This window comes from Lepisma saccharinum, chromosome 10 (assembly GCF_977018435.1).
Source record: "Lepisma saccharinum chromosome 10, izLepSacc3.1, whole genome shotgun sequence".
Taxonomy (NCBI): Eukaryota; Metazoa; Arthropoda; class Insecta; order Zygentoma; family Lepismatidae; genus Lepisma; species Lepisma saccharinum.
This window is the reverse complement of record NC_139238.1, coordinates 13,096,829-13,122,815: the sequence shown is the minus strand read 5'-3', so window position 1 is coordinate 13,122,815 and position 25,987 is coordinate 13,096,829. Positions and strand designations below refer to the sequence as shown.

General features: G+C 40.7%; 1 protein-coding gene across 1 annotated transcript in view; it reads right to left on the bottom strand.

Annotated features, from left to right (window-relative positions):
• Positions 1-6,882: 6,882 nt before the first annotated feature.
• The window catches only part of LOC145994223 (ganglioside GM2 activator-like), a 44,061-nt gene continuing 24,956 nt past the window's right edge, over positions 6,883-25,987 (bottom strand). The window contains exons 2-4 of the mRNA XM_083130319.1: positions 10,951-11,118; positions 9,158-9,328; positions 6,883-7,312 (exon numbers count right to left, since the gene is read on the bottom strand). Of these exons, the coding sequence (XP_082986445.1) occupies positions 7,166-7,312; positions 9,158-9,328; positions 10,951-11,118 (486 nt within the window). The 3' untranslated portion in view covers positions 6,883-7,165. The remainder of the gene's footprint in view (positions 7,313-9,157; positions 9,329-10,950; positions 11,119-25,987) is intronic.

Genomic DNA, 25,987 nt, shown 5'->3' with positions numbered 1-25,987 from the left:
TCTTTCCTGGTTTTCCCACTTATTCTTCGAAGGTACCTCATTTCCATTGTTTGTACACTTTGCATGTGTTTTCCAGTCAATGTCCAATTTTCACTGCTATATGTAAGTGTTGGTATATAAATTGTTTTGTATACAGTGAATTTTGTTTGGGTAGATATTTCTTTTTTGCCTATAAATCCTCGGTTTATCATTTGATATAGTTTTCCTGTCTTCATGATTCTATCTCTTATTTCTTCCTCTTCTTTTCCTTGACTGTTTATAATTACTCCAAGATACTTGAAATTTGTCACTTGTTCTAAAGGTTCGTTATTCAGTTTTATCTTATGGTTTGTCTTTTCTCTGCTGATTATCATTGTTTTAGTTTTCTCCGTATTTATTTCCATATTCTTCTTCTTTAATTCTTCATTAAGAATATTTAGATTATATTGTAAACTAGCCTGTGTATTAGCTATTAGTATAATATCATCAGCGTATATGAGCTCTGTTAGTTTAATTGATTTCATATTCCAGTATCCTACCTGAAATTGTTTCTTTTTTATATGGCATTCCTTTATTACTTCATCTAATAGTATTATAAATAGATATGGTGATAGTATATCTCCCTGTTTAACTCCTGTTGTTATTTCAAATTCCTCTGACTGGTGGTTTCTCGTCCTCACGTAACATCTGCATCCTTTGTACCAACTTTGGATTGCTTTTATTAGGTTTTTATCCACTCCTTTCTTCTCTAAGGATTTCCATATCTCATTCCAAGGAACTCTATCAAAAGCCTTTTGTAGATCTACAAAACATACATGTGCCTTTTTATTGTATTCTATTGTCTTATCTGTTATTTGTTTGAGGGTGAAAATATGGTCTTGTACACTTCTTGCTGGTCTAAAGCCTGCTTGACTTTCTTCCAATTGCTCTTCGACATATTTTCTGAGTCTATTCTCCAGGATTCTTGAATATATCTTCCCTGGCACACTGAGCAATGAGATTCCCCGATGGTTTCTACATTCTCTATTATCCCCTTTCTTGAAGATTGGGATTATTACTGATATCTCCCATTCCTTCGGTACAGTTTTCTTTTCCCATATAACATTCAGTAGGTTCAAAAACAGTTGCTCTCCAGCATTTCCCATGTATTTAAGCATTTCTGGTGTTAAACCATCATGTCCACTAGCCTTACCTAACTTCATTTTCTTTAATGCTGCTTTTAATTCTTCTACTTTGATATCATTTATTTCCTCTTCTTCATCCTCCATTTCTATATCTTCTGTTCTTTCGTTTCCTGCTTGAACCTCCGTCCTGTTAGTTTGTGTTTCATCCTTCAGCAATTCTTCGAAGTATTCCTTCCATCTTTGCATGATTTCTTCTGGTTTTGTTCTTAGTTTACCATCTTTTCCTTTTATGTATTTTAATGGGCTTTCTTTATCTTTTCTCAAGGTCTTTAAAACTTTGTAGAATAGTTTTTGATTTTCTCTGCTGTTCTCTTCCATACTTTCCCCAAATTTTCTCCACGAGTTCTTTTTAGCCTCTAACACTTTCTTTTTAACTATATCCCTTTGCCTCCTATACTCTTCGAAGCTTTCTAAATCATTAATTGATAGGTACTTTTTCCACAGTATTTTCTTATGCGTGACTTCTTCTTTCAGCTCATCTGTCCACCATGCCGTTCTTTTCATTTTGTTTCCAATGTATGTTGTCCCGCAGCTTTCCTCTGCAGACTGTAGCAAAATCTTCTTAAATTCATCCCACAATTTATCTACGTCTCTTTCTTCCTTTTCATGTTTCTCTTGTATCTTTGCTTCTATTAGTTGCTGATATTTTTCTTTAACTTTTGTATCTTTTAATTTGTATGCCTTTATTCTTATTTTATTTTGCTTTTCCTGTCTTCTTTTTCCATTAGTTTTTAGCACTCTACTTCTTTGTACTACTCTTTCCATTATTAATAGTTTATGGTCGCTCCCAATTTCCGCCCCTCTTTTGACTCTGGCATCTCTTATCTTTCTCATTGTATTTCTCTCTACTATGAAATAGTCAATTATAGATTTTTCCCTTCTTGTTGGTTCTTCCCTGGTGTATTTATGGATTTCTTTATGTGGGAATTTAGTATTTACCACTACCATGTCGTTTGTTACACATAATTCTAAGATTCGTGTACCATTATCATTTAATGTCTCTTCTCCATGTTGTCCTATTACCTGTCTCCATTCTTCCGTATTGTTTCCTACTCTTCCATTTAGATCTCCTACTATCAATACTTCTTCCTTTCTTTCATCTATGATTTTCTGTAGTGAATCATAGAACATGTTTTTATTCTCTACTGTATCAGCTTCATTTGGACCATAAACTATTATCATTACTATATTTTCTTCTTCTTCTTTAATGTTAACAATCATTATTCTCTCACTTATGAATTCCCAATCTATTATATTGTTTTTCTTTTCTTCGTGGATCAGAAGTGCCACCCCTCCTCTAGCTCTTTCCATTCTCGGTACTCCTTTGTTGGTTTGTACAATACTAAAAAGAGCATAAGTTTCTTTGGCAGTAAACTACTTAGTGCTTTATTGTAGGTACCAGACATGGATATATTCTGTGGACCAGAAGTGACTCTTTATAGTACCAGGTGGTTATAATTAAAGTGACTGGGTTCAGAGTGGTACAGCACGGGCTGAAACCATGTTCATGACCTCCGTCGCTTTAGTTTTCACAGATTCTACGGTCGTAAATCTGGTTCCTTTCAGTGCTGATTTGACCTTTGGGAATAAAAAAAGTCGCACGAAGTGATATCCGGCAAATAGGGTGGATGTTATAACACTGGGATCCCATACTGAGCCAAAAATGCCTTGACTGACAATGCCGTTTGGACAGGAGCATTGTCCTGATGAATAATCCATGACTTGCTTTTTCACAAATCAGGTCGTCGTCGTCTTACTCGCTCATGAAGAGTCGCCAGTACCATAATGTTGGTTGTTTTGCAATAGCTCGAATACACAAGCGACTATCTTTCTGAATCAATTCACCGATATTTGCAATGTTTGATTCCGTTCTTGATGTGCAAGGCCGTTCGGAACGCGAGTCATCCGCGATCAGTTCTCGTCCCTCTTTAAACCTTTGAAACCACTCAAACACTTGCGTGCGTGATAAACACTCATCTCCGTACACTTCCTTCAACAAACCATACGTTTCTGTGGCGGATTTTCAGAGTTTCATAAGAAACTTCAAATTGATATGCTGTTCCACTTTCACACTTAACATTTTTCCGACTGAGCAAAGATGTACGGTTCACTTCGTCCACAAGCTACAGTGGAACTGAGCGCTGCGCACCCTGGGCAATCACACAGTCGATAGGCAGGATATCACGTTATACACTCATGCACCGCTTGATCTTGATGCGCTAGTCGTTTGTCGACAGCAACATCAATCCAGTTATGTTCTAGCCACACCTCGTACGTTGTGTGGTAATAATTTGTCTGTTTTCCAATAGAGGTCAGTCAATCACAATACTGTGCTCAGGAGTCAGATTTTCCGATAGGAGTTCGTCTGAATGCAACAGTCAAAAGCCACATTGTAACGACATGCGTTACTCAGTGCACTTCAGTTGTAGCTGGTGTACTGAAGTAAAAAAAAAAAAATAACAAGATATTCCGGGTGAACAGAAACTATAGGGACAAACTTCAGGAGGTGATTCCTGACAGGTAAAGGAACAAAAAAGTTCATATCAACATATGTCTGGAAATGGACGGTGAATCTGCAATAAAGCAATTAGTACCGGTACACATTACATGGCATGACTTTCATCCATGTTACAACAGGTGTTCAAAGTGGTCTCCATGGGATGCAATGCAAGCATCCTCATGTCGCATCATGAATTGCCTCACTCGTTCGAATGTTCCAGCCTGTACCCGAATAGCATCACAGGCTACACGGACACACTGTTCAAGAGCCTGCACATGAACTGGCTCAGCATACACAACACTTTTCAGATGCCCTCAAAGGTAAAAATCAAGGGGGTGTAAGTCCGGTGATCGAGCGGGCCATGCCACAGGGCCTCCTCGTCCAATCCATCTTCTGGGTAAGATGATGTTGAGGTGTTGACGAACAATAATGTGAAAGTGGGCTGGCGCTCCATCATGCATCAGCCACATTACTTGTTGTATTGCCAAAGGCATATTCTGAAGCAAATGAGGCAGATTGTTCTGCAGGAAATCCAGATACGTCTGTCCGTTAAGGTGTTGTGGAAGAACAAATGGTCCTAGTAGGTGGTCGCCAATAATCCCTGCCCATACATTGATGCTGAACCGTTGCTGATGAGACGATTCAACCATTTCCCGAGGATTGGCTGTAGCCCACAGATGACGATTGTGTAGGTTGACGATGCCATCTCTACCAAAGGTCGCTTCTTCATTAAACAGGACTGACAGAAATCTCAATATGGTGGTGGCCTGTTGCAAAAAACAGTGACAAAACCGTTCCCTTGGAGGAAAATCCGCTGGTGGTAATCCCTGCACACTTTGCAGGTGATAGGGAGAGTAGCGGTTTTCATACAGGATACACAACACCGTCGCTTGACTTACATCATGCTGGCGGGCCACTTGCCTGAAGCTTGTACTGGGGTTGTTGTTCTCAATATTGTGTAGCACATGTTCCTCCAGATCTGGTGTACGCACATGCCGCGGTCGCCCTCCATGGTCGCCTGTATGGAAGGCCCCAGTGGTGGTGTCTGTCCGGGTACGTGGCTCGATAAATCCGTGCGGCCTCTCGACTGTTTCCATCTACTTGACGGTATACGAAAACCATCTTGGCTTGTTCCTGGTATGAATAACGGACCATGGTGCTTCGACGTAGCTCCACAATCACACAATCTCCAACACAAAAAAGCACACTGTGAGTGTTGTTATGAGAGGATGATGTCATTCTTCAGTGCCATCTACCTTGGCAAATATGTGTTTCCGGACATATGTTGATATGAACTTTTTTGATCCTTTACCTGTCAAGAATCACCTCCTGAAGTTTGTCCCTATAGTTTCTGTTCACCCTGTATATATTTTCAGGATAAAAGGTTTTGTTCAAATAATTTCTTTAATTCTTTTCCTTATTACCAAACTGGTACTACTGAAAGTACATCAAGAGCAACTAGCTAATGTGATGGAAATCTTTGTTCAGTGCAAAAAAAGAAATCAATGTTTTACGAATGACCATGAGCTGTTTGTGCAATATTTCATGTTACCACTGCTGTTCTTTCAGTTCTTTTACTACCAAAGATTTTTTTTCTTTTATTGAAGGTTGGATCCTCACAAGAAGAAAATAGTCCTGGCGACACTCCTGGTGTCAAAAATATCTAGAGCTATATTTTTCATTGTGTAGGACTGAGTTGCAGGTGAAGATGTATAAGGGCATTCCACAAAAAGTGGTCCTACTCCATCTAAATAACAACGAATTAATTCATACTATGGGAATGAGAGATGCGATTATAGATAATTAAGGTACCTATGTTTTCCGCATAGCTGTTTTACATTATTTTCTATTAATTTCGGTAGCCACTGCCACCATCCTCGGAATTCGTTAATATGGAAATCATTATTGTTTTAATGGCATTAAGGTTTAAATGTTTGTGAATGCACATAATTTGCCCACTTCACCAATAAAAGTTACTAACATCTGCAGCATATACTATATGCTTCACCAGGGGTGCCCATTCCCCCCCCCCCAAAGCCTATGATGCACTCCCCTTTAAAAGGTAGAACACCCCCCCTTTTATGCCAAATTATTTACTCAAATTATTTTAACCAGACAAAATTTACGGAACAATATAATACTGACCATAGCATACAGCAACCATATTTGCATTAAAACAATTTCAAAATGTAAGAAATAGCAAAGAAAAACATGAAACTATTAAGACATTACTTATCTTTCAATTAAGGTTTGTTTGTTTCCAGATTTAGGCAACTTTTAACATTGAAATTCCAACCACTTTTGAAGTTGCACTCTTGCAGAATGCAATGATCTTTCACATTTGGATAAATAAGTTCCACATCAGTTGGCGATAAAGGTACTTTTGGATCGCTAATTTATTATCCTGGAGACGAAGATATTTCATCACGGTTGCCCTAAAGTCAGGTTTAAACGTTGGCGCTTCGATCAAAGCTACAGATTCTCATGACAATCATCGTGCAATCTGTAGATCAACTTTCATTGCAACAGCATTCGTTTGTTTGCCAAAACTGGATGAAGTCATATGCTAACTATCCTAACTACCCACAGTGCGATGAATAAATGACGTCAAATTGAATACCATCCATTTCTTCCATCCTTTCCAATCCAATCTTCCTGTCGTGATTAACCACAAGCTAGAAAAGCGACGTTAAATAACTCAAGATGAATAACATTTCCCTTTGCAAAGCTTCAGAAACACTTTACAATCAAATCATGCGAACAGGAAGGATAGTATAAAAAAGTTTTTTATAAAATTACCTTATGGTGCATGACATTCGAAACCTTTCGTTGCACTGAAGAGAGAAAAAGCAAGGCTCACTTTCATGTTCGCTAACAAAAACGTATAAAACTGCTCAGGTTCACTAACATTGTTAGTGTACTTAACGTTATTCTTAACAGTTTGTCTGCTCGACCTTGTATTCATGAGAACAGTACCCCGCCCCCTTTCCAAACCTATTCTAAAGGCATAAGAGGTGTTGTTTTTTTTCATTTGTTAGCAGACACCACAAAGTACTTATTAATTGTATGATACCAGTTCATTATGAATATTTTAATCCAATATCATGTCTAGAACCTTACATTTTGTGTGTAAAACGCTTGAATGTCACACACGTAACGCTTGAATGTCCCATGAGTGGAACCGTGCACATTTTCGTTGAACATCTGGAAACAGGTAAACACACAATAAAATAAATTAGATAAAATTATTTGAATTAAATTTAATTAAAAACATAACTTTGTATACCACACTGCTTGCGTCAAAATTTGAGTAAATCTTACGATTTATCCAACTGGTCCCAGCCTCAGCAGTTATGCAATTGTAATCTGTTTTAAAAATTAAGATATATTCTGTGACATATAATAATTATCCATTAAACAAGTATAAACTTTGCATGGAATACATAATCCAACAATAATAGAAGTTGATGATTCCACACTTTTCCTTCTGCTTTGTTGATAATTAGTGAACGTTGAATCCAAATCTCATGCACCCCAATTGGTTGCCATACGTGTGAATCAGTGCCTGTCCTCCATATGTACCTCTCCCGAGCCATTCAGGCATTCCAGGATCAGTGTAAAACTGAAGGTTGTTCATTATGTAATGCCCCTAGAAAGTCAAAGGAAATATTTCAATTATATAAAAAACATTTCAGACATAAACAACATTGAAAATGTTAATGAGTCAGAGAGGGAGTGGGTACGTAATGTTATATATACTTATATAAGGTGTCTACCAAATAAATCCAAAGTTCTTGACTTCTTTCATTTTTCTTAAGTTCTATTTAATCGACCCCTACTTAGGTACAGTTGGAAATTATAAATTAAGAAAATAAATAATATTTGTTGAATGAGAAACTCCTACCAAGAGACCAGTTAAAATGACAGCTTTAACAAGAGAATTGTTCAGAATTCATCTTGAATGGGGAATGGCCACATTATTTCATGTAATATTTTTACAAAACTTCACACATACAAGAATGTAATTCTTAAGAAACAAAGATGAACAAATCTCAACCACAACTTAATGTAATTTTAAATTTCCAAATATTCATAAACCACTGCCAGAGAAAGTTTGCATATGATAGGTGTAGACCTGAAAAATAATAAAGCAAAACAGCTATCATTCAGTGAACTGCTCAAATTATCATAAATTAAGAACAAGAGGAATGGCCACCATTGTGATAGCAGTGTGTGAGGCAGAGGCGTGGCGTGCATGTAACCGGTGTTACCACAGGTAACAGAAAATTATAAATAAATTAAAAAGTTTTTTCTTAATAAAATAACAACATTGTTATATAAGTTAACCGAGTTGAGTGTATATTGCAGAGGACATTTTTTCTGCAGCCGACAAAAGCGAAGAGACAGGCTGTTCCGCTACCCACAAGAGGCAACAGGAGGAAAGGGTGCCAATGCAAGGGAATGGCGGGAAAAGACTTGAGGAGGCAAGTGTGCTACGGAGTTATTCATATGCCTGTTTAGGGGCCCTGTTGCCGCTGCGTATCAGCAAGTGTTGTCACATTGGAGTTCCAGAAAAGAGCTAAATACCGCCTAAAACGGGGATACTATTTCTCTGAAGCAACAAGAGCTAGACTGCAAAGCCAAAGCTGGATTTAACTACAACTGAACCCGTTTACGTAATAGACAAAAAGATAAGTACTTGATACGATTCGTGATTTGGAAAAAACTTGCTCCAAAAAACTAAGTTGGACTTCCCTTCCACCACTGGAGGAGGGTAATTCTGTCGTCTGCTCACCGCAGAAACGTCAAACTGACCCGAATGTGTGGTTCTTCTTCCACTTTCCACCTCTTTGCAAAGAAACAGAGATGGTTCACAAAGCTCGACTACTATTCACTGGATTTTCGCGGTAACTCTCTCATGAGTGGTAGTTCTTTCTAGGAGTGATTGTGGCAAAATAAATCTCTGAGGGGATTGAAAAAAAAAAAAACATGAATAAAAATCCAGATCAAAGGCATGTTTTTTTTTTTGGGGGGGGGTTAGGGTGGAGATGATAATGTCTGATGACCACGACTGGTAAGACTTTTGAAAAAGTCACACCACGCCACTGGTGTGAGGGGTGGTGATCCTTTCGAAAGACACCGAAAATGTCAACCTGGACTGAGTTTGGCAGACTAGCGAGGCTATGATATCTCTACTCTCAGCCAGTGTAATCCTCGTGTGGGGCTTGTGTTGTCCTCCCTATATGTTTGTGATTGTGTCTTTGTTTCTTTTAGGTTTTCATATTTTAATACTGGTATTCTTATTTCATGTTGTTGTTAGAGTAATCACGATGTTTAGCCTATTATTTAGAAATTTGATGGAAGCATATTCACCCAGGCCACAGTTTGAACCCTGAACCATTTGGTTACTTGGTAGAGAGGTCGGTCATGAGTGTACTACTCAATGCACTGATACAGCAAGATAACTTGTATAATGTTAATAATGGTAACATACCTCAGATATTGGACAGTGACATGGTACATTGTTCGCTATGAAGTCAGACGGACACTCGTCAGTGTATGGCACAATGGAGCATATATCTGCGTAACGACATGTACCAATATTATCTGTGCATCGTATCGTGATCCATCCAAAGAAAGTCTTCTTCTTTAACAGTACATTCAACTGCAAAGAAAAAAAGGGGGAATTACACTGTTAAAAATGCATTCCCACATAGCATACAAATCTATCTTTGATATTCACATCACATATATCCATATGTCTGTCCAAGAGATAACCATAGGATCTCCAGGAAGGATTTTTCATGGATATTCTTTGGATAATATTTTGATAGATTAGATTTATTTCATCCATGGATCACATGTTTACATTTACATGATGATGTTTGACATGTCAATTTGTGTGATGTGAACAGAGCATTCGAAAAGTTCCTGTACTCAAAGTTTGAGAATTTTTTGCTTATAATTTATTGAACTTGTCAACGTAATGAATACATACACTTGTTAATTATATTTTGAAATACACAAATAATAATTTGTAAACTAAATGTGAGTGAACCCAAAAAATAATTTGTAAACTAAATGTGAGTAATATTGCAATATCTGCAGTTGGTAACACTGATAAAGAAGAGAGCAAACCACTCTCCGCACCTTGAAATACACAAAAAAGAATATTGAATCTAAATTTGAAACAAATCGTCCATGGCAGTTTTATCTGGTGCAGGATCATCGAGAAGTAGACTTCTCCATTTCTGCACACATTTTTCTATGACATACTCTGCTTCCAACATAGCGATTCGCTGTGTGTGCATAAAGCTGAATGCTCACTGAGACAGAGCAATGCAGCAACAGAATACAACAGGGGTGTTTCCGGCATCTTAAGCGTTATGCGCTCCACGTCTCTCACACCAAGGACTGTAACAGCGGCACTGCTCTATATAACATAAACTCGTTCTTCAAGGTCATACCAATCTCTCCTGGCCTTGCCAACTAATTCACATGAATGTGTTAATAGCTTTTTTTTAGTATGAGTGTGAGGACTTTTTGAATGCACTGTATAATGTAGTGAGTTAATGCAATGAAATAATACCTTAGCCTGTTATAGTTCAATGCTGGAAGGTGTGAACTCGTAGTGATACAGTCTCTGATATTAAAGTAACAGTAAATCAACAGTAATATCAACAAAAGTGAAGATTACGTGTTATATCTCCCTGCAATGAATCTACTCTCACCCGTGCCTCGTCTTTAAGGCTAATGATGTTAGCCTTCTTTGCACTCATTTCTAAATAGTAGTGAAGAAACACAATTTGATATTCACTTCATCAAAATTCCCCAGCACATACTATTAGTCATTATCACTTGCCTTGCTACCTTGTACATAACATCTTGAACAAATGCCATGTAATAATGGTTTCCAAGCAAGAAGTATGAACATGCTTAAAGCAATTTTGAGGACTATGAATATCTTGGCAAACTGATGATAATTTAATAGAGCACCAATATTTTAACAGTGTGCTCTATTAAATTCCTTCTTTCAACTTTTTTCTCTTCTTTGCTCATTCAGCAAACCCTGCCCCTTGCAACTTGGCATTCAGATGAGGGATCCCCTATACTACTCTCCCCCACCCTCTCCAGCCAGCTATTGTACAATCAAAGTAGAATCAAAGTGGAGGTAATGTCTTTAAAGAATAGAAAGAAGAATTCAAATACTGCATGAGAACCTGGAATGTAATTACAGTAACTGGTGCTGACAATCAAATACTGCATGAGAACCTAGAACGTAATTACCGTAACTGGTGCTGACACATTAGCACCAACTTTCACATTGAAGTTGACGTTGACATATCCTGGGAAGTGAAGGGGATCTGGTGTTAGTCCAAAATGTACCATTTTTACAGGATTGCTGCTGAGTCCACATTGCTTCCACCAAAAGCCTACCAGCTTCACTGAGTTTTTCTGAAAAAAAAATAGTAATATTGTAGGAATACCTTAATATGTGATTTTAAAAATGTATTAAATAAATGGCATACATTTAATATAATATTAAATATAATTACTCTAACCCATTATTATTTTTTTACTTTCTGTCTGTAGCATTGCTACAGAAATTGGTTTACACTGTTGTTAAAGATGAGATATTAAAGTTGTATCAATTGGAATAATAAGGAACAGAGTCATACCTATGGAGGAGGCAGGGGGTGACAACTCCAGGTGCCGAAGGAGAGTGAGTGTCAAACAAGAAAAAACATATAAGGTTAAATAAACGTAAATGTTGCAGCATCCTGTGAACTATTATCGTTAGGGTTCTGGTCTTACATGGGGAAACTGTCAACAGAAGGTTGTTGGTGTACTCGAAGAGGAAAGATAAGATTTTCTGTTTTTGTTGTAAGCTGTTTGGGAAGAACCGAAGAAGGGTGGGGCTATGCTGGCAAATGAAGACTGCGATGATTGAAGGCACTTAAGATATCGACTACAAAACCATGAAATATCAGAAAGTCAAATTCAATGCCTTAAAATGGACCGAATGTGAATTCAGAATGCAGAAAAACATAACTATTGATGAGCAACAGGGACTGTCGATTTCATAGGAAAAGCAGCACTAGCGTGAGGTCTTCAAACGAATACTTTATGTCCTTAAGTATTTGGCAGAGCATAATCTTGCATTACGGGCCTGCGGCATAAATATTTGCGGGAAGGATAAATCATTTTTTTTTTTTTCAATTTTTGTTCCTTAGTCTGAAGTACAGTTGTCTTACAAAATCATAATGTAAACACTATTACATGTTTATTTTGTTTTCATTCTGATGTAGGTCGTTGCCTTACAATGAAGGGGTCCCGGGTTTGATACCAGGTTGAGGCAAATGGCACAGTGGTTCGGATTCCACTTTAAACTGTAGGTCTAGTCCCGATTAACCTATCTGGGCATAAAGTGAACTTAAAACAACAAATCGATCAGTCAATCAATCTCATGTCCCCCTAGTAGCCTAAATATTTAATTGCAAAACCGAGAATGTTCAATATCATATTCTTAATTTAACTAAAAAAAAGTAGCAATATTTCATCATATCATATATTTCATTCTGTAAGTAAACAAACAATATATGTTAAGTATTTTTGATACAAATAATTGGAACATTATCTTTATATAGTAGCTACTTTGTTTATGATTTCAGTAATTTTGGATGTAATTATGAAATCTAATTGATTTACATTAACATAAAGTAAAAACTAATTAGAAACTTACATATAATAAAACCACTTCAACTATTTCATAAAAAACAGTTAGTAAAGTAATTAGTTTGCCAGTTTATAATATCTGGTATGTATAAAAGTAACAAATTGATTTTTTTATTTGTAATTAATGATAATAACAATATATTTTTAATTTAGTATTTTTTACTTTTAATATCATTATAAATATGTATATTGTATAATTTATACATATGTTTGTGTGGAGAGGGGGTTGTAGATTAAGATTTTTCTCCCCTTACCAGTCTTCAATGATTTCGCACCCTGCATCACCCAAATAAGATCCCACGTTCCTAGCAGAACGTTAGGACTGCTTCATTCTGCCCACTCGATTTCCCACCGCCTTATCAAACTCAAGACAAGAAAAAATGCTGTTTAATCTGTGAAATTATGCTAAATGCTATTACATTGTGCTAGGGTCTATAATTATAATAATGAATAATTACTCTTATTGACAATTAGTAATAGTAATTTATTATTATATATATTTTCGGCCGAGATGACTTCAACATTGAACTAGAGAAAGTTAGAGACGATTCGTCGACTACAAAGCGGATCATTTGTTCTATGAGGGCAATTAAAATGAAAACCGAACACCCACCATAAAACACATTGCTCGCAAAAGTTGGCAACACTGTTGTTACGTATCGATACTGCCATCTGTAGGGTAGGAGAAATGCATAGTGAAAACGCACAGGTCCACACAGTTGCTTCGTCATTGCTCAGGAGGTGAGCGTAGTGAAAAGTGTTTTCGTCCAGCATTGGAAATGGAGGCAAGCAAAGAACAGCAGAGAGGCGTGGTTCGTTTCTTGGTGGCTGAGGGTGTTGGAACATGCGAAATTTATCGTCACATGTCTGCAGTGTATGGCGAACACTGCATGTCCCTGACAAGTGCGCGCGAGTGGCAGAAGAGATTTCGCGAAGGATGCACATCACTGCAAGACGATCCGCGCCCGGGACAGGCACATCGAGTCATTACGCCTGATGTGATTGCGAGGATCCATGGTCTGATCCGGGAAGACCGACGAATCACAGAGAAAGAAATTCGTGTTCAGGTTGGCATTAGTCATGGCTCTGTGCATGCCATTATCAAAGATCACCTGCAGTTCCGAAAAAATTGCGCGCAGTGGCTTCCGCATCAACTGGCGGAGGGAGAAAAGATTGACAGAATGACTGCATGTCTGAGTCATTTGCAGCGGTACCACGAGGAAGAGTATGCGTTTCTGTCACGTATCGTCACAAGGGACGAAACGTGGTGCCACCATTTTGAGCCCGAGAGCAAACGGCAAAGCCAACAATGGAAACACGTAGATTCTCAACCGCCAAAGAAATCCAAGGCTGTGCATACCAGTGGCGTAGCGTGATTCTATGAAAGGTGTAAGGCTTCCTTAGATAAACCTGACCTGAATATTGGATAAAGAAAACCCAAAGATATTTTAAGTAAATAGAATCTATTTGAATGTAAGTCATGCATGGGCATACTCAATTTCAAACACAGAATGCACACACTCTATGTTAACAATAATAGCATATGCGTGTATTACTTAATGAAAATTCTCATTTATACTGTAACTCGATCCGACGATCCTTTAGTCTGAACACCTCCAACACGTCGTCGTAGAATCGGGAGTTTCTGGTCAATGTCTTGAGCAGCTCCTTTTCAATGGATATCAGTCCCAAGTCAGATTTCCTTGCCTGAGTCTTTGTGCTGCGTTGAAATGTGTGAATCCTCTTCAGTGCAGAAACAAACTTTTCCACAGACGAGATTGAGGCAGGAACAGTGGGGAAGAATTCTGTTAGTTTGTACACTTGTTCAACAGCTTCATTCAAATGGGTAGTACGCAAGTACTCATGAAGTTCAAACACACTCTTTACTCGATATTCGGCTTCAGAATAAATTACCTGTAGCTCAACTTTCAACTAATAGCAATTGACAAATTTCGCATACAGCTTAGTTAAGGACACATGTCATATTTTTATTATTCTTTTTCTTTCACTAAAAAGCCATTTGAGGGAAATGATTAGGATACAATTTGCAAATGCAAATGCATTCGAGAATATTACGCCCGACCCTGTGGCCGAGTGGTTAGCACATCGCGCTGCGAAGCCAAGGGTCCCGGGTTCGAATCCCGGTCGGGCTTGGTTGTTTGTGAATGTTCATTCATCAATTTCATCATTTCATCACTCATCCCCATCTTCGCAAATTAGCCAAGAGGCACAAGACGCGAAGTAAAATAAACTAAATCAATCAATCAATTCGAGAATATTACTCATTATCATGGTTACGATATTTGCGCACATTTTGAAAAGCATATCAAGCAATTTAGTCAAAGGAAAAGGTAAAACAAATCTGTAAATCATAACGCTAAGTATTACGCGTATGCTTTTAATATTACGGGCAAGTGGGATGCAGGCGCCTAACTTTGCGGACGCTGCCGGATCTAGGATTGTCAGGCATTCCTCCTCGCTGCTTCTAATGAAGGTAATATCCAATATTAAACCATCTCTTTGTGAACTTAATAGTTAGTTTACACATTTAAAATGACGCCCGTTTTGTTAGCTACACCTACCGTCAAGCATTGTTGAAACAACGGGAGTCGATTTTTTTGGTTCTCTTCCGACCGTGGCAAACAGACGCATCGGGGACAGAAATCTCGCCAGTTAGTAATGCGCATTACAGTGCGTCAGAATCGGGGCGCCCTGTCATTGGTTGAGTAGATACTACATAAGCAAACACACCCACCATGGGCGAGTCCAAATCATTTCTTCCATTCACTCGCACGTAAGTCCTCTCATGAAGCCTTACAGAGAAACAACTCGAATCAAAACAAGTCCTCAATTGTTTCGTTAAAAGTTCTACTTGAAGTCTGATGTGTGTTCAAGCGATAAATATGGGAATGAAATACTTTTTCTTCAATAATTTCAACTTGTAAGGTGGACTTACAAGCCTTACGTGGGCACTACGCCGCTGGTGCATACGAGTTCCGGTAAGGTCATGCTGAGCTGCTTCTTCGACTGCAAGGGCCCTCTGCTTGTCGACTTCCTAGAGCGTGGAGCCACAATCAATTCGCAGACACGTTGCAGAAACTGCGACGCGCCATAAAGTCAAAACGCCCTGGAATGCTGTCGGACGGAATCATCCCTTTGCATGACGCCCGTCCCCATACTGCCAATCTGGTGAGGGATAATCTTCAGACATTTGGCTGGGAAACGCTTGAACATCCTCCGTACAGCCCGATCTTTCCCCTTGTGACTTCCACATTTTTGGTGACCTGAAGAAAGACATTTGTGGACGTCGGTTTCATTCGGACGAGGAAGTGCAACAACAGTGGGTGAGGTTGTGGATCCGTCAGCGACCTACCTCTTTCTACAAGACTGGAATTGATCGTCTCGTCTCCCAGTGGGATAAATGTCTTAACACTTGTGGCAATTACTTTTGAATAAAACAAACTCCATTGTCACTTTGTAGCGGGTGTTCGGTTTTCATTTTCATATTTGCGCCCCACGACGTTCTATCGATTTCTTGATTGATTCACCCGGTGGAGGCGCATGGCACAGTGGTTCGGATCCCACTTTAAAAACCGTAGGTCCAGTCCCGATTAGCCTTAATGTGTGTAAAGTGGACTTAAAACACCAACTCTTGTTTGATTCATTCATTTAGTTTACTTTACTTCGCTTTTTGTGTCAATTTTGGTTAATTTGCGAAGATGGGGATGAGTAATGATATGATGAAATTGATGAATGGACACTCACAAACACCCATGTCCAGGCCGGGATTCGAACCCGGGACCCCTAGCGTCGTAGCGCGATGTGTGTTTGGACCGGAAATATGATTAGTAGTCCAGTTTAGACAGTTGACCAACCTCTTGTGAGGAGCTGAAGTGAGGAGCTCGCCTTAATGGATTTCTATCGTAAGGCATGAGCTCTATTTGATAGCGCAGTGTTGCTAGCTCCTTACTCGAAAAAATCACCAAGGTTTTTGGGGTAACCTAACCTAAAACAAGGAGCTGGAAACCTTTTTCTCGCAGTGTTGCCAACTCCTACCTACATTTTTTTTAGTTGGCAAGGGCTAGAGAGAGAGAAAAACTTATAGCTGGGAACAGTAATGAGCGAATGCGCCATATCGTAATTTTCCAACTCCCGGGGGCCAATGTTTGTATATCGCGACTTTTGTAAACCTCTCTCTCTCTCGGGGGAACGACGTGCCGCACACACACACACACACACACGCGCGCACGCACACGCGCACGCGCAACCAAAATTTTTGAATTTACGGCTGGAAAAATGTTTTTCTATGACATGTTTTCGTTCGAGGCAAATTCGTAGGTAGATATTGTTAAATAAATATTAATATTGTAAATATATATATTGTATTTAGTTTTTCGGTATCGAAAAGCGACTGTCATATTGTATTTGAAAAAATATTATGCTTTTGCCTGTGGATATCTAGAAAAAACGACAATTTCGTTCTCTTTCCCTCTCTGTATTTTATACGGAAAGTATCTCCCGTCAACTAGAAAGAGTTGCCAACACACACGCTATTGTAAGAGAGATGGATGACTGGGAGGGGCAGCATTTCTGGCTATTCACAGTGACGGATGTACTTCCTGTTTTTTTTTAAAAGCTAACAATAATAATGTTGACGCAATAACGCAAATTCAACAAATACGTATGTTTGGTGGCAGAGAAAAAATACAATGAATTTTCCGGTTATTTATTTCATAGCCTTGATAGTTATTGCGTGCGTCACAGATTGCCATCTGCCGTATGCTTGGTGGCAGAGAAAAAATACAATGAATTTTCCGGTTATTTATTTCATAGCCAGTTAACAGCATAGGTAACAATGATGCGATGCATTAACTTGTGAATTTTCGAACACAACACGTAAAATGATGTGGCAGAAATGTAGGGGGGGAGAATGTTCTAGAGAATTTGGTTCTTGGATTTCTATTGGTCCACGTTGCGTTGGCTAACATATCATTTTTGACGTTATTAGAAAACCGTATAAAACTTTAAGCGCTGGTGTATAAAGTTCTGTTTCATTTTCAACGTTAGTGAAGAGCATTTCCGCAGAATTTCTAAAAGTAAGTAACTTTGTTTCTTAGCTCGCATGAGTTGGTTTTGATTTATAAGTATGGCAATGCTTTTGCGGAAGAGAATATACTCACAAAACATGCAAAAAGAGAGAGAATATAGAAGGTGTTTCATGTCTCTCTCTGCTTTTATATATTTGAAGCATGCATCTTGGTAGCTGGAATATTTTTTTTCTTCCGTGTGCCGTTGTTGGTAGGTAGGAAATATGTGTGCGGGGTATATTTCAAAAAATAAATATGTTAAATTGTTAGAGGAAGACAGGAAAAATAGAGGAGAGTTGCGTGTTTTTGATATCTAGTGGAAGTACTGATTAATTGATTGAGTTGGCGTTTTTTTTTTGTTGTTTAAGTCCATTTTATGCACAGTAAGGCTAATCTAGACTAGACCTACAGTTTCAAGAACCACTTGTACGGGTATCGAACCCTTGATTACAAGACAACGACGTTATCGCTACGTCATCGCAGAGGTTAGTGGAAGTACTGATTGATTTGATGTTTTAAGTCTATTTTATGTACAGTAAGGCTAATCGGGACTGGACCTACAGTTTCAAGAACCACTTGTACGGGTATCGAACCCTTGATTACAAGGCTATCGCTGTGCTAACGCAGAGGCTAGTGGAAGTACTGATTGTTTTAAGTCTATTTTATGTACAGTAAGGCTAATCGGGACTGGACCTACAGTTTCAAGAACCACTTGTACGGGTATCGAACCCTTGAATACAAGGCTATCGCTGTGCTAACGCAGAGGCTAGTGGAAGTACTGATTGATTTGAGTCTATTTTATGCACAGTAAGGCTAATCGGAACTGGACCTACAGTTTCAAGAACCACTTGTACGGGTATCGAACTCTTGATTACAAGACAACGACGTTATCGCTACGTCATCGCAGAGGTTAGTGGAAGTACTGATTGATTTGATGTTTTAAGTCTATTTTATGTACAGTAAGGCTAATCGGGACTGGACCTACAGTTTCAAGAACCACTTGTACGGGTATCGAACCCTTGAATACAAGCCTACCGCTGCGCCATCGCAAAGGCTAGTGGAAGTACATAGTTATTCGAATCTTATTTATTTAAAATATTTAGTTTTTTTTTTTTTATGCACGCTTATTGATTTTAAACCTAAAATTAAATAAAATCCGGCAATTATATCCAATTATACTTATGGCTACAACGAGCATTGAGATTTTTTTTTTGCTACGTAAACAAAATGGCTGACATGCCAAATATGAACAGGCTATATAGATTTGAGAGAGAGATGGATAAAAAAAAGTTAATTAAAATTTAATTTTATGATTGCAACACGGAACTTAATGATTGATTTAGTTTATTTTATTTTACGTTTTGTACCTCTTGGCTAATTTGCGAAGATTGGGGATGAGTGATGAAATGGACATTCACAAACAACCAAGCCCGACCAGGATTCGAACCTGGGACACTTGGCGTCGCAGCGCGACCACAGGGTCGGGCAAGTGCTGGTATATACATAGATCAAAGTTACATGGTTCTAGGCCCCATAGGAGCCGAGAAAATCAATGTCTTGGAAAACGTCTTAAGACAAATATCTCAATCTTTAAGAAAGTCGACTTCCGGTATCTCAAGATGTTACTTCCGGTCTGTCAAGAAAATTTTCTTAAGACAAAAATCTTAAGACGTTTTCCAAGACATTGATTTTCTCGGCTCCTAATTGAGCTAGGATGATGATTTTAGGTTTGTTGGATAGGATTCGACGAGAACTATTCGACTAGCAAATAAAATCGATTCTACCCCCTCAAGTTTCGGAAATACAGACAATTTTTTATTTTTTTGAGAAACTTGATTTGCCGGCTTAGTTTTTGCTCTAATTCGAAAATTTTAATAGCATTCGATACAAAATTAGAAGTACTCTACAACTTATTGGAGGGATGATGACTACTGCCTGCTGTTTTCGAGTTATTTTGGATTAAAATTTCAAGATGTAATTTCTAAGATGTTTTGTAATTCATCAACTATGGGTTGTAGGATTCTTGCTCTATCTGCTATCGCTCGACGAATACTATAAACATAAATAATGCTTATGGTTTGATTTTTAAAATGGCGAGCGGAAAATAACCATGTTTTCTGAAATTATGATTTATACTTCATACGCCAAGAGGGCTGATGGTTAGAAAAAAAAAGATTGTTTGGTAGAATTATGCACACATAATATTTTCGTGTTTTCTATACACAAGCTTAATTATTTTTTTTTCAATTATTTACAGGATTCATTAAGAAGCAAGAAGTAGCATAAATAGCACACTCCCACCAAACCCAACACCATTGTGAATTATTGCACAGTATTTATTTTGTGGCACTCCACTATATATATATATAATAACATACCCCACAAATATTTTCAACAAAATGCAATCTGAGAAAAGTTGCCCTGTGTGCAAGATAACCATATCAAGCCAAAATTTTGCAAGACATTGTCGTACCTGCGCACCTGGTAAGCGTGTAACCGCTAAAAAACCATGTCCCAGGTGCGGTATACCTATTACTATTAATAATTTAAAGAGGCATATAACATCATGCAAAGTTGTCGTCGGAGCACCTGTTCCCCAACCGTCGACCAGCTCGACCAAGAGGAAAGCGGAAGCCGACTCGCTACCATCCGCCAAACGCGTCAAGCCTGTGGCGAAAGCGAACCAGACTGCTTTCGAGCGGTTGTTAGAAGATTTTGTCATCACTTCGGAGGGCTCATGCGACGTACGTAGCTTTTTGGAGGAGAAGCGAGCAGAGATTATTTCCATCCTCGGTGATACGCTTGCAACGCACTCCACTAAATTCTACGCATCGCTACGTTGCCAGTACAAGAAGCCGTCTGACGAAATTTACAGCTTCTGCCACAACACCAAGGCGAAGACGCTGCATCTGGCGGATGTCGACAACCTCGAGGTTATCTACAACCAGTTTACCGATGAGCTGGTGGCAAAACAGGAGGAACATCAAGCTAAAGGCTCGGGGGGTTCGCTGTGTGGCGAGCCTCACGAACTGTGCGTCAAACTTTGTAAGTTCATACCTCTCTCCGCCTCCAGCTACGTCCCCTTACCACCTACCATTGTGGCAAAGAAGGCCGTCCTGAACATTCAGAACAGTGACGCCAAGTGCTTTCTCTGGTCGGTGCTTGCAGCATTACACCCTGTCCACTGGAAAAACCAACCACACCGAGTTAACCACTACCTACCCTATGAGGCAGAGCTGGAAGTTGCGATGGCTGGGATCGACTACCCGGTAGAGGTCACGGACATTCGAAAGTTTGAGGCTCGTGCGCGGCTGGCCATCAACGTTTACGGTCTCACTGACGAAAATGCGGTGTACCCTATTTGCGTGAGCGACGTAGAGGATGATGGTGCGCAGGAAATTCACCTTCTGCTCATCAAGGACGAGACCCATCACCACTACACCCTTATCCGTTCCCTCTCCCGGTTGGTGTCGAGCCAAAAAAGCAAGCATGATGGTAGCATAGAAGTTTGTCGCAGGTGCTTGTCAACTTTTGACAATCAAAAACAGCAGGATTATCAGCAGATCAAAGGTCCCAACATCGCTGTCGAGAAGCTCGCTCGCCACAAGATCTACTGCAATGCCAACGAGCCGGGTGTGGCAGTCTTGCCCAAACCTGGCACCGTGGAGCGTTTCCACATGCACGGTGCCATGGTAGAGCATCCCGCTATCATCATCGCGGATTTCGAGGCCTTCCTCAAACCCCTGTCCACTTGCGATCCCGACCCCGAAGTTTCTTCCACCACCCCTTACCAACTCCACGAGGCATCCAGTTTCGCATACGTTGTGGTGCGACGAGACCAGCACATAGCCTCCGAGCCCTACGTGTACCGTGGTCCCGACGCAGCCAAACACTTCCTCGAGAGGATGGTTGTCGAGGCCATCGAGATAGGGAAGGTACTGTTGGCCCCCAAGTCTATGCTCCCACTGTCCCCCGACGATCAGCGTAGACACGACGAGGCCATCACTTGCCCTGTCTGCGTCAAGGAGTACACCGCCAACAACCGTAAAGTCCAACACCACGATCACTTTACCGGTAGATATGTTGGTCCATGGTGCAACGGATGCAACCTCATGGCCCGGGACCCTCGATTTATCCCGATCTTCTTCCACAATGGCTCGGGGTACGACTTCCACCACCTGATCAGGCATCTTGGATACGACAACAAGGGAATCAACGTTCTTGCCCAGAACGAGGAGCGTTACATCAGTGTGAGCAAACGAGTGTCGATCCCAGGATCACACTCTACCGTCGAACTTCGCTTCCTCGACTCCCTGAGGTTCCTCCCGGCCAGCCTCGATGCTCTCGCAGGGAAGCTTAGCGACGAGCAAATGCTCATCACCTCCGGAAACTTTCCGAACTTGGGCGCCGGCCTCTTCAAGCGTAAGGGGGTCTATCCCTACGAATATATTACAGACCCTTCCAAGTTCGCAGAGACGTCGCTACCCCCCCAGGCGAAGTTCTACAGTCAGCTGCGAGGCTCGAACATCACCGAGGATGACTATCACCATGCCCAGTCCATGTGGCGCGAGCTGGGCTGTCGAACTCTCGGGGACTACCACGACGCCTACCTCAGACTTGATGTGACGCTCCTCGCCGACGTGTTCCAGACGTTCCGTGCGACCGCCATGAAGATCTACCAGCTGGACCCTGCCTACTTCTATAGTCTCCCCGGACTGGCGTGGTCAGCCATGTTTCTGGTGACGAAGATCGAGCTGGAGCTTCTTTCGGACGTGGACATGATGCTGTTTGTGGAACGTGCCGTGCGGGGTGGAATGGTCCAGGTGTCGCAGCGACACTCGCGCGCCAACAATCACCACATGGCCACCGGTTACGACCCCTCACAACCGTCCAGCTACATCATGTACACGGACGTCAATAACCTCTACGGACACTCCATGATGCAGCCACTCCCCTTTAAAAACTTCGAGTGGGCTGACCCTTCCAACTTCGACATCGAAAGCTTCGACGATTCGGAACATGGGTTCTTCGCTGAGGTGGACCTTGAGTTCTCCGAGAAGCTGCAGGATTTGTTCTGCGATCTTCCCCCTGCACCCGAGCTCAAGTGTCCACCCGATTCCAACCAGAAGAAGCTCGTCATGGACTTCGAGCCCAAAGAGCGTTATGTCCTACACTACCAGAATCTCCGGTGGTTGATGAAGCAAGGGGTTACCGTCCACGCAGTTCACCACATCCTCAAGTTCGAGCATTCTCCATGGTTGAAGCCATACATCGAGCTCAACACCGAACATCGCACCGCAGCTACTTCTGATTTCGATCGCGATTTCTTCAAGTTAATGAATAATGCGGTGTTTGGCAAAACTATGGAGAATGTACGGAAACGCATGGACATAAAATTGGTAACGAGGAAAGCACAATGTCGCAGGCTCGTAGCAAACCCATTATTTAAATCGAGGACCATTTATAATGAGCAGCTTGCTCTGGTGCATATGAGGAAGAGTGAGGTGAGGCTCGACAAGCCAATTTATGTTGGTGCCTCAGTATTAGACCTGAGCAAGCTGCACATGTTCGAGACGTACTACGACATATTACGTCCACATTATAGCCACAACATCTCGCTTCTCTACACGGACACGGACAGCTTGGTGTACCACGTCCACTCAGCCGATGCATACAGGGATATAGTCACGGTACCAGCTTTGGTTAACCTCTTCGACACCTCGGGCTATCCCCAGCCGAACCAGTACGGCATCCTGCCCCGAAACAAAAAAGTGCCTGGCAAACTCAAAGACGAGAAGGACGGTGATGTAATTCTCGAGTTTGCAGGTCTTCGCGCCAAGGCCTATGCCATTAAAGCCGAGGGCAGCGTTACCAAGAAGGCCAAGGGTGTCGGCAGACAGGTGGTTCGGGAGCATCTCGCATTCGAGGACTTTGTCGATTGCCTCAAGACCAGGTCGTCGGTTCTAAGAGAAGAACAGCGCATCCAGAGCGTCGACCATGTGTTGACCACAAACAAAGTTAGAAAAATTGCGCTGGATCCCAACGACGACAAGAGGTGCGTCCTCGAGTGTGGTATTCACACATTGCCGTGGGGGCACTATCGCTTAGCAGAAAGCAAAACCTGCAACATATGTCCATCTTCAACAGAAGATTCATAAAAACAAAACAAAACAAAAAAAAATACTTTGACTGTCATTACAAAAAACTTTGACTGTATTCTTAAATAACCAGCATGCCTATGAATTTGTTCGGTTTCAAAAAACAGATCATTATGGAAACCATACCAGATCATGAAGTCTTACCTTCCGTGTTACCTAAACTCAACGGTCTGTTGATCATTCACCTCAACAGCATTTGGACGAAACTGAATGACGATGTGGGCAAGATGTTTTATGTTTTTAATAACAATTTACATTTCTACGAAATTCCGATCGACGGGAAACTTCAAATCACCGTGAATCCGGAAAACGCAGGCGAAATCAAAATTTCTACCGGCAAGAATATTTTTCGAATTAAGCACGACAAGATGCTTTCTAACATTACGTACGATGTTTCCGCAGGAGATTATCTTTACATGGAACTCCTCGGAGATTACGACAAACTTATTCCTCTCTTCGTAGAATTACGAATCGTCTATCCTATTATAAATAACCGTTAACCAAAAATGCCTAACGACATTTTCGGCAACACCAAGCGTGTAGACCATGCAGAAGAGATTCTCATGTTGGACATTCGAGTTAAGAAGTTGAGGACCGATTTGATCGCTTTGCAGGAAACCTTAAACAAAAGTTTAGAGTCGGAAATCGCTACGCTCCAAACGCAATGTCTCGACCCCATTCTGAAAATCGATTCCGAACTAAAAACGCTGATAAAAAATTATGTCGACGTACCTTCTTACGACAGCGTTCAAAATATACAGTTGAGCGTGGATTCGCTTCAAAATGATTTGGCCAAATTACAGCAATTTCAATCGAAAAATGAAGATTTGGAAAAATTGAAACTCGAAATCGAAGAACGAACTTCCGCAATAGAAAAGAATTTATCCGAACTTCAAACCGTGGTGAACGATATAGACGCAGAACGCTTGCACGTCGTCGTTTCCAAATTACAAGAAGAATTCACCAGCACGTTGGAAGAAATTAAATCCAAGTTGCAGACTTTGGAAGATACAATGACGAACCTACCATCGTCGGACGAACTGCAGGTCATCGGTAAAAGCGTCGCGAACATAAAAATTCAATTGGAGGCCTATCAAGATTTCGAACACATTCAAACCACCATCGCTACGCTTCAGGCGTCTCTGGAATTGATCAACGAAGAAATTAAAAATATTCACGCTGAAGCGAGAGCGTTGACGAGCATTCAAGACACGTTGAGCACGGTTCAGCAGAAGATCGAATATTTAGAAAATTTGAACGTCGAAACGAATCTCGCTCATTTTCATCACGTACTCGACAACATACAGGGTGACTTGGAATTGTTACGGACGAGCGTGCCTTCGAGCGAAGATTTGGAAAAATTGAAAACGGCGGTGACGGCACTATCCGATTCGAGCGACATCAAAAGTTCGTTGAGCGATCTCGAGAGTAAAGTGGCCAATCTCCCCACCTCCAAAGAATTGCACGCTTTGAAAAGAAACATATCTCGAATGCTGAAACGACTGGAAACGGAAACGGCGAACGTGGAACAGATTCGAGACGAAATTAGTTCGCTGGTGTCGACGCTGCCCACTTCCCAGAGCGTAGCCGACCTTCACACGCAGTTTACAGAGATGCGAAGCATCGTGAACGATCTTACCGAGAAGAGCTCGAAATTGAATCAAGTCGAGAACCTTCAGAACATCGTCGTCAACATCAGAGATCAAGTTGGAGTGCTGGAATCCACGCAGGAATCGACGCTGGCCTCTTTCGGTGCCAAGTTGCAAGAACTCAACGAAAACTACAAGCAGTTGAACGTGGAAGTGAAAATCAAACCGTCGTTTTCTGCCGTAACGGATACCATAGTCGAGCATTTGCTGCCCATCGAAAATAAACTCGGACAAGTTCACAGTAATCTGCTCGGCGTCGACACTAAATTCGCTAAACTGCATTCTCTGCAAGCCATCGAAATCAACAGCGTACCCAATCAACAGAGAATCTCCACGTTCGTCGAAGGTAACAAACTGTACATGTTGCATCCTTATCATCCGTACTACAAGTTTCTCCTCGATGGCACGATTCAGATAAACGAATTTTCGTACTGGTCTCACGGTAGAAAAGCTAGCGTTCCCACCATGACTTTGATATCGAATCGTGGTGTCCAGAAAGCAGGAAACATTCCTCTGGCACGTTGGAACGAAACGCGCAACATATATGAAATACACGAAGACGAAGATCTTACCGTTTTCGACGTGAGTGCCGGCGATAAGCTGATCATTCAAAACACGAGCGAAGTGCCACCCTCTTTGAATCCCATCACGCTTGTGCTTCTCTTGAAACGTAATCTCTAAAAAAAATGTCTAG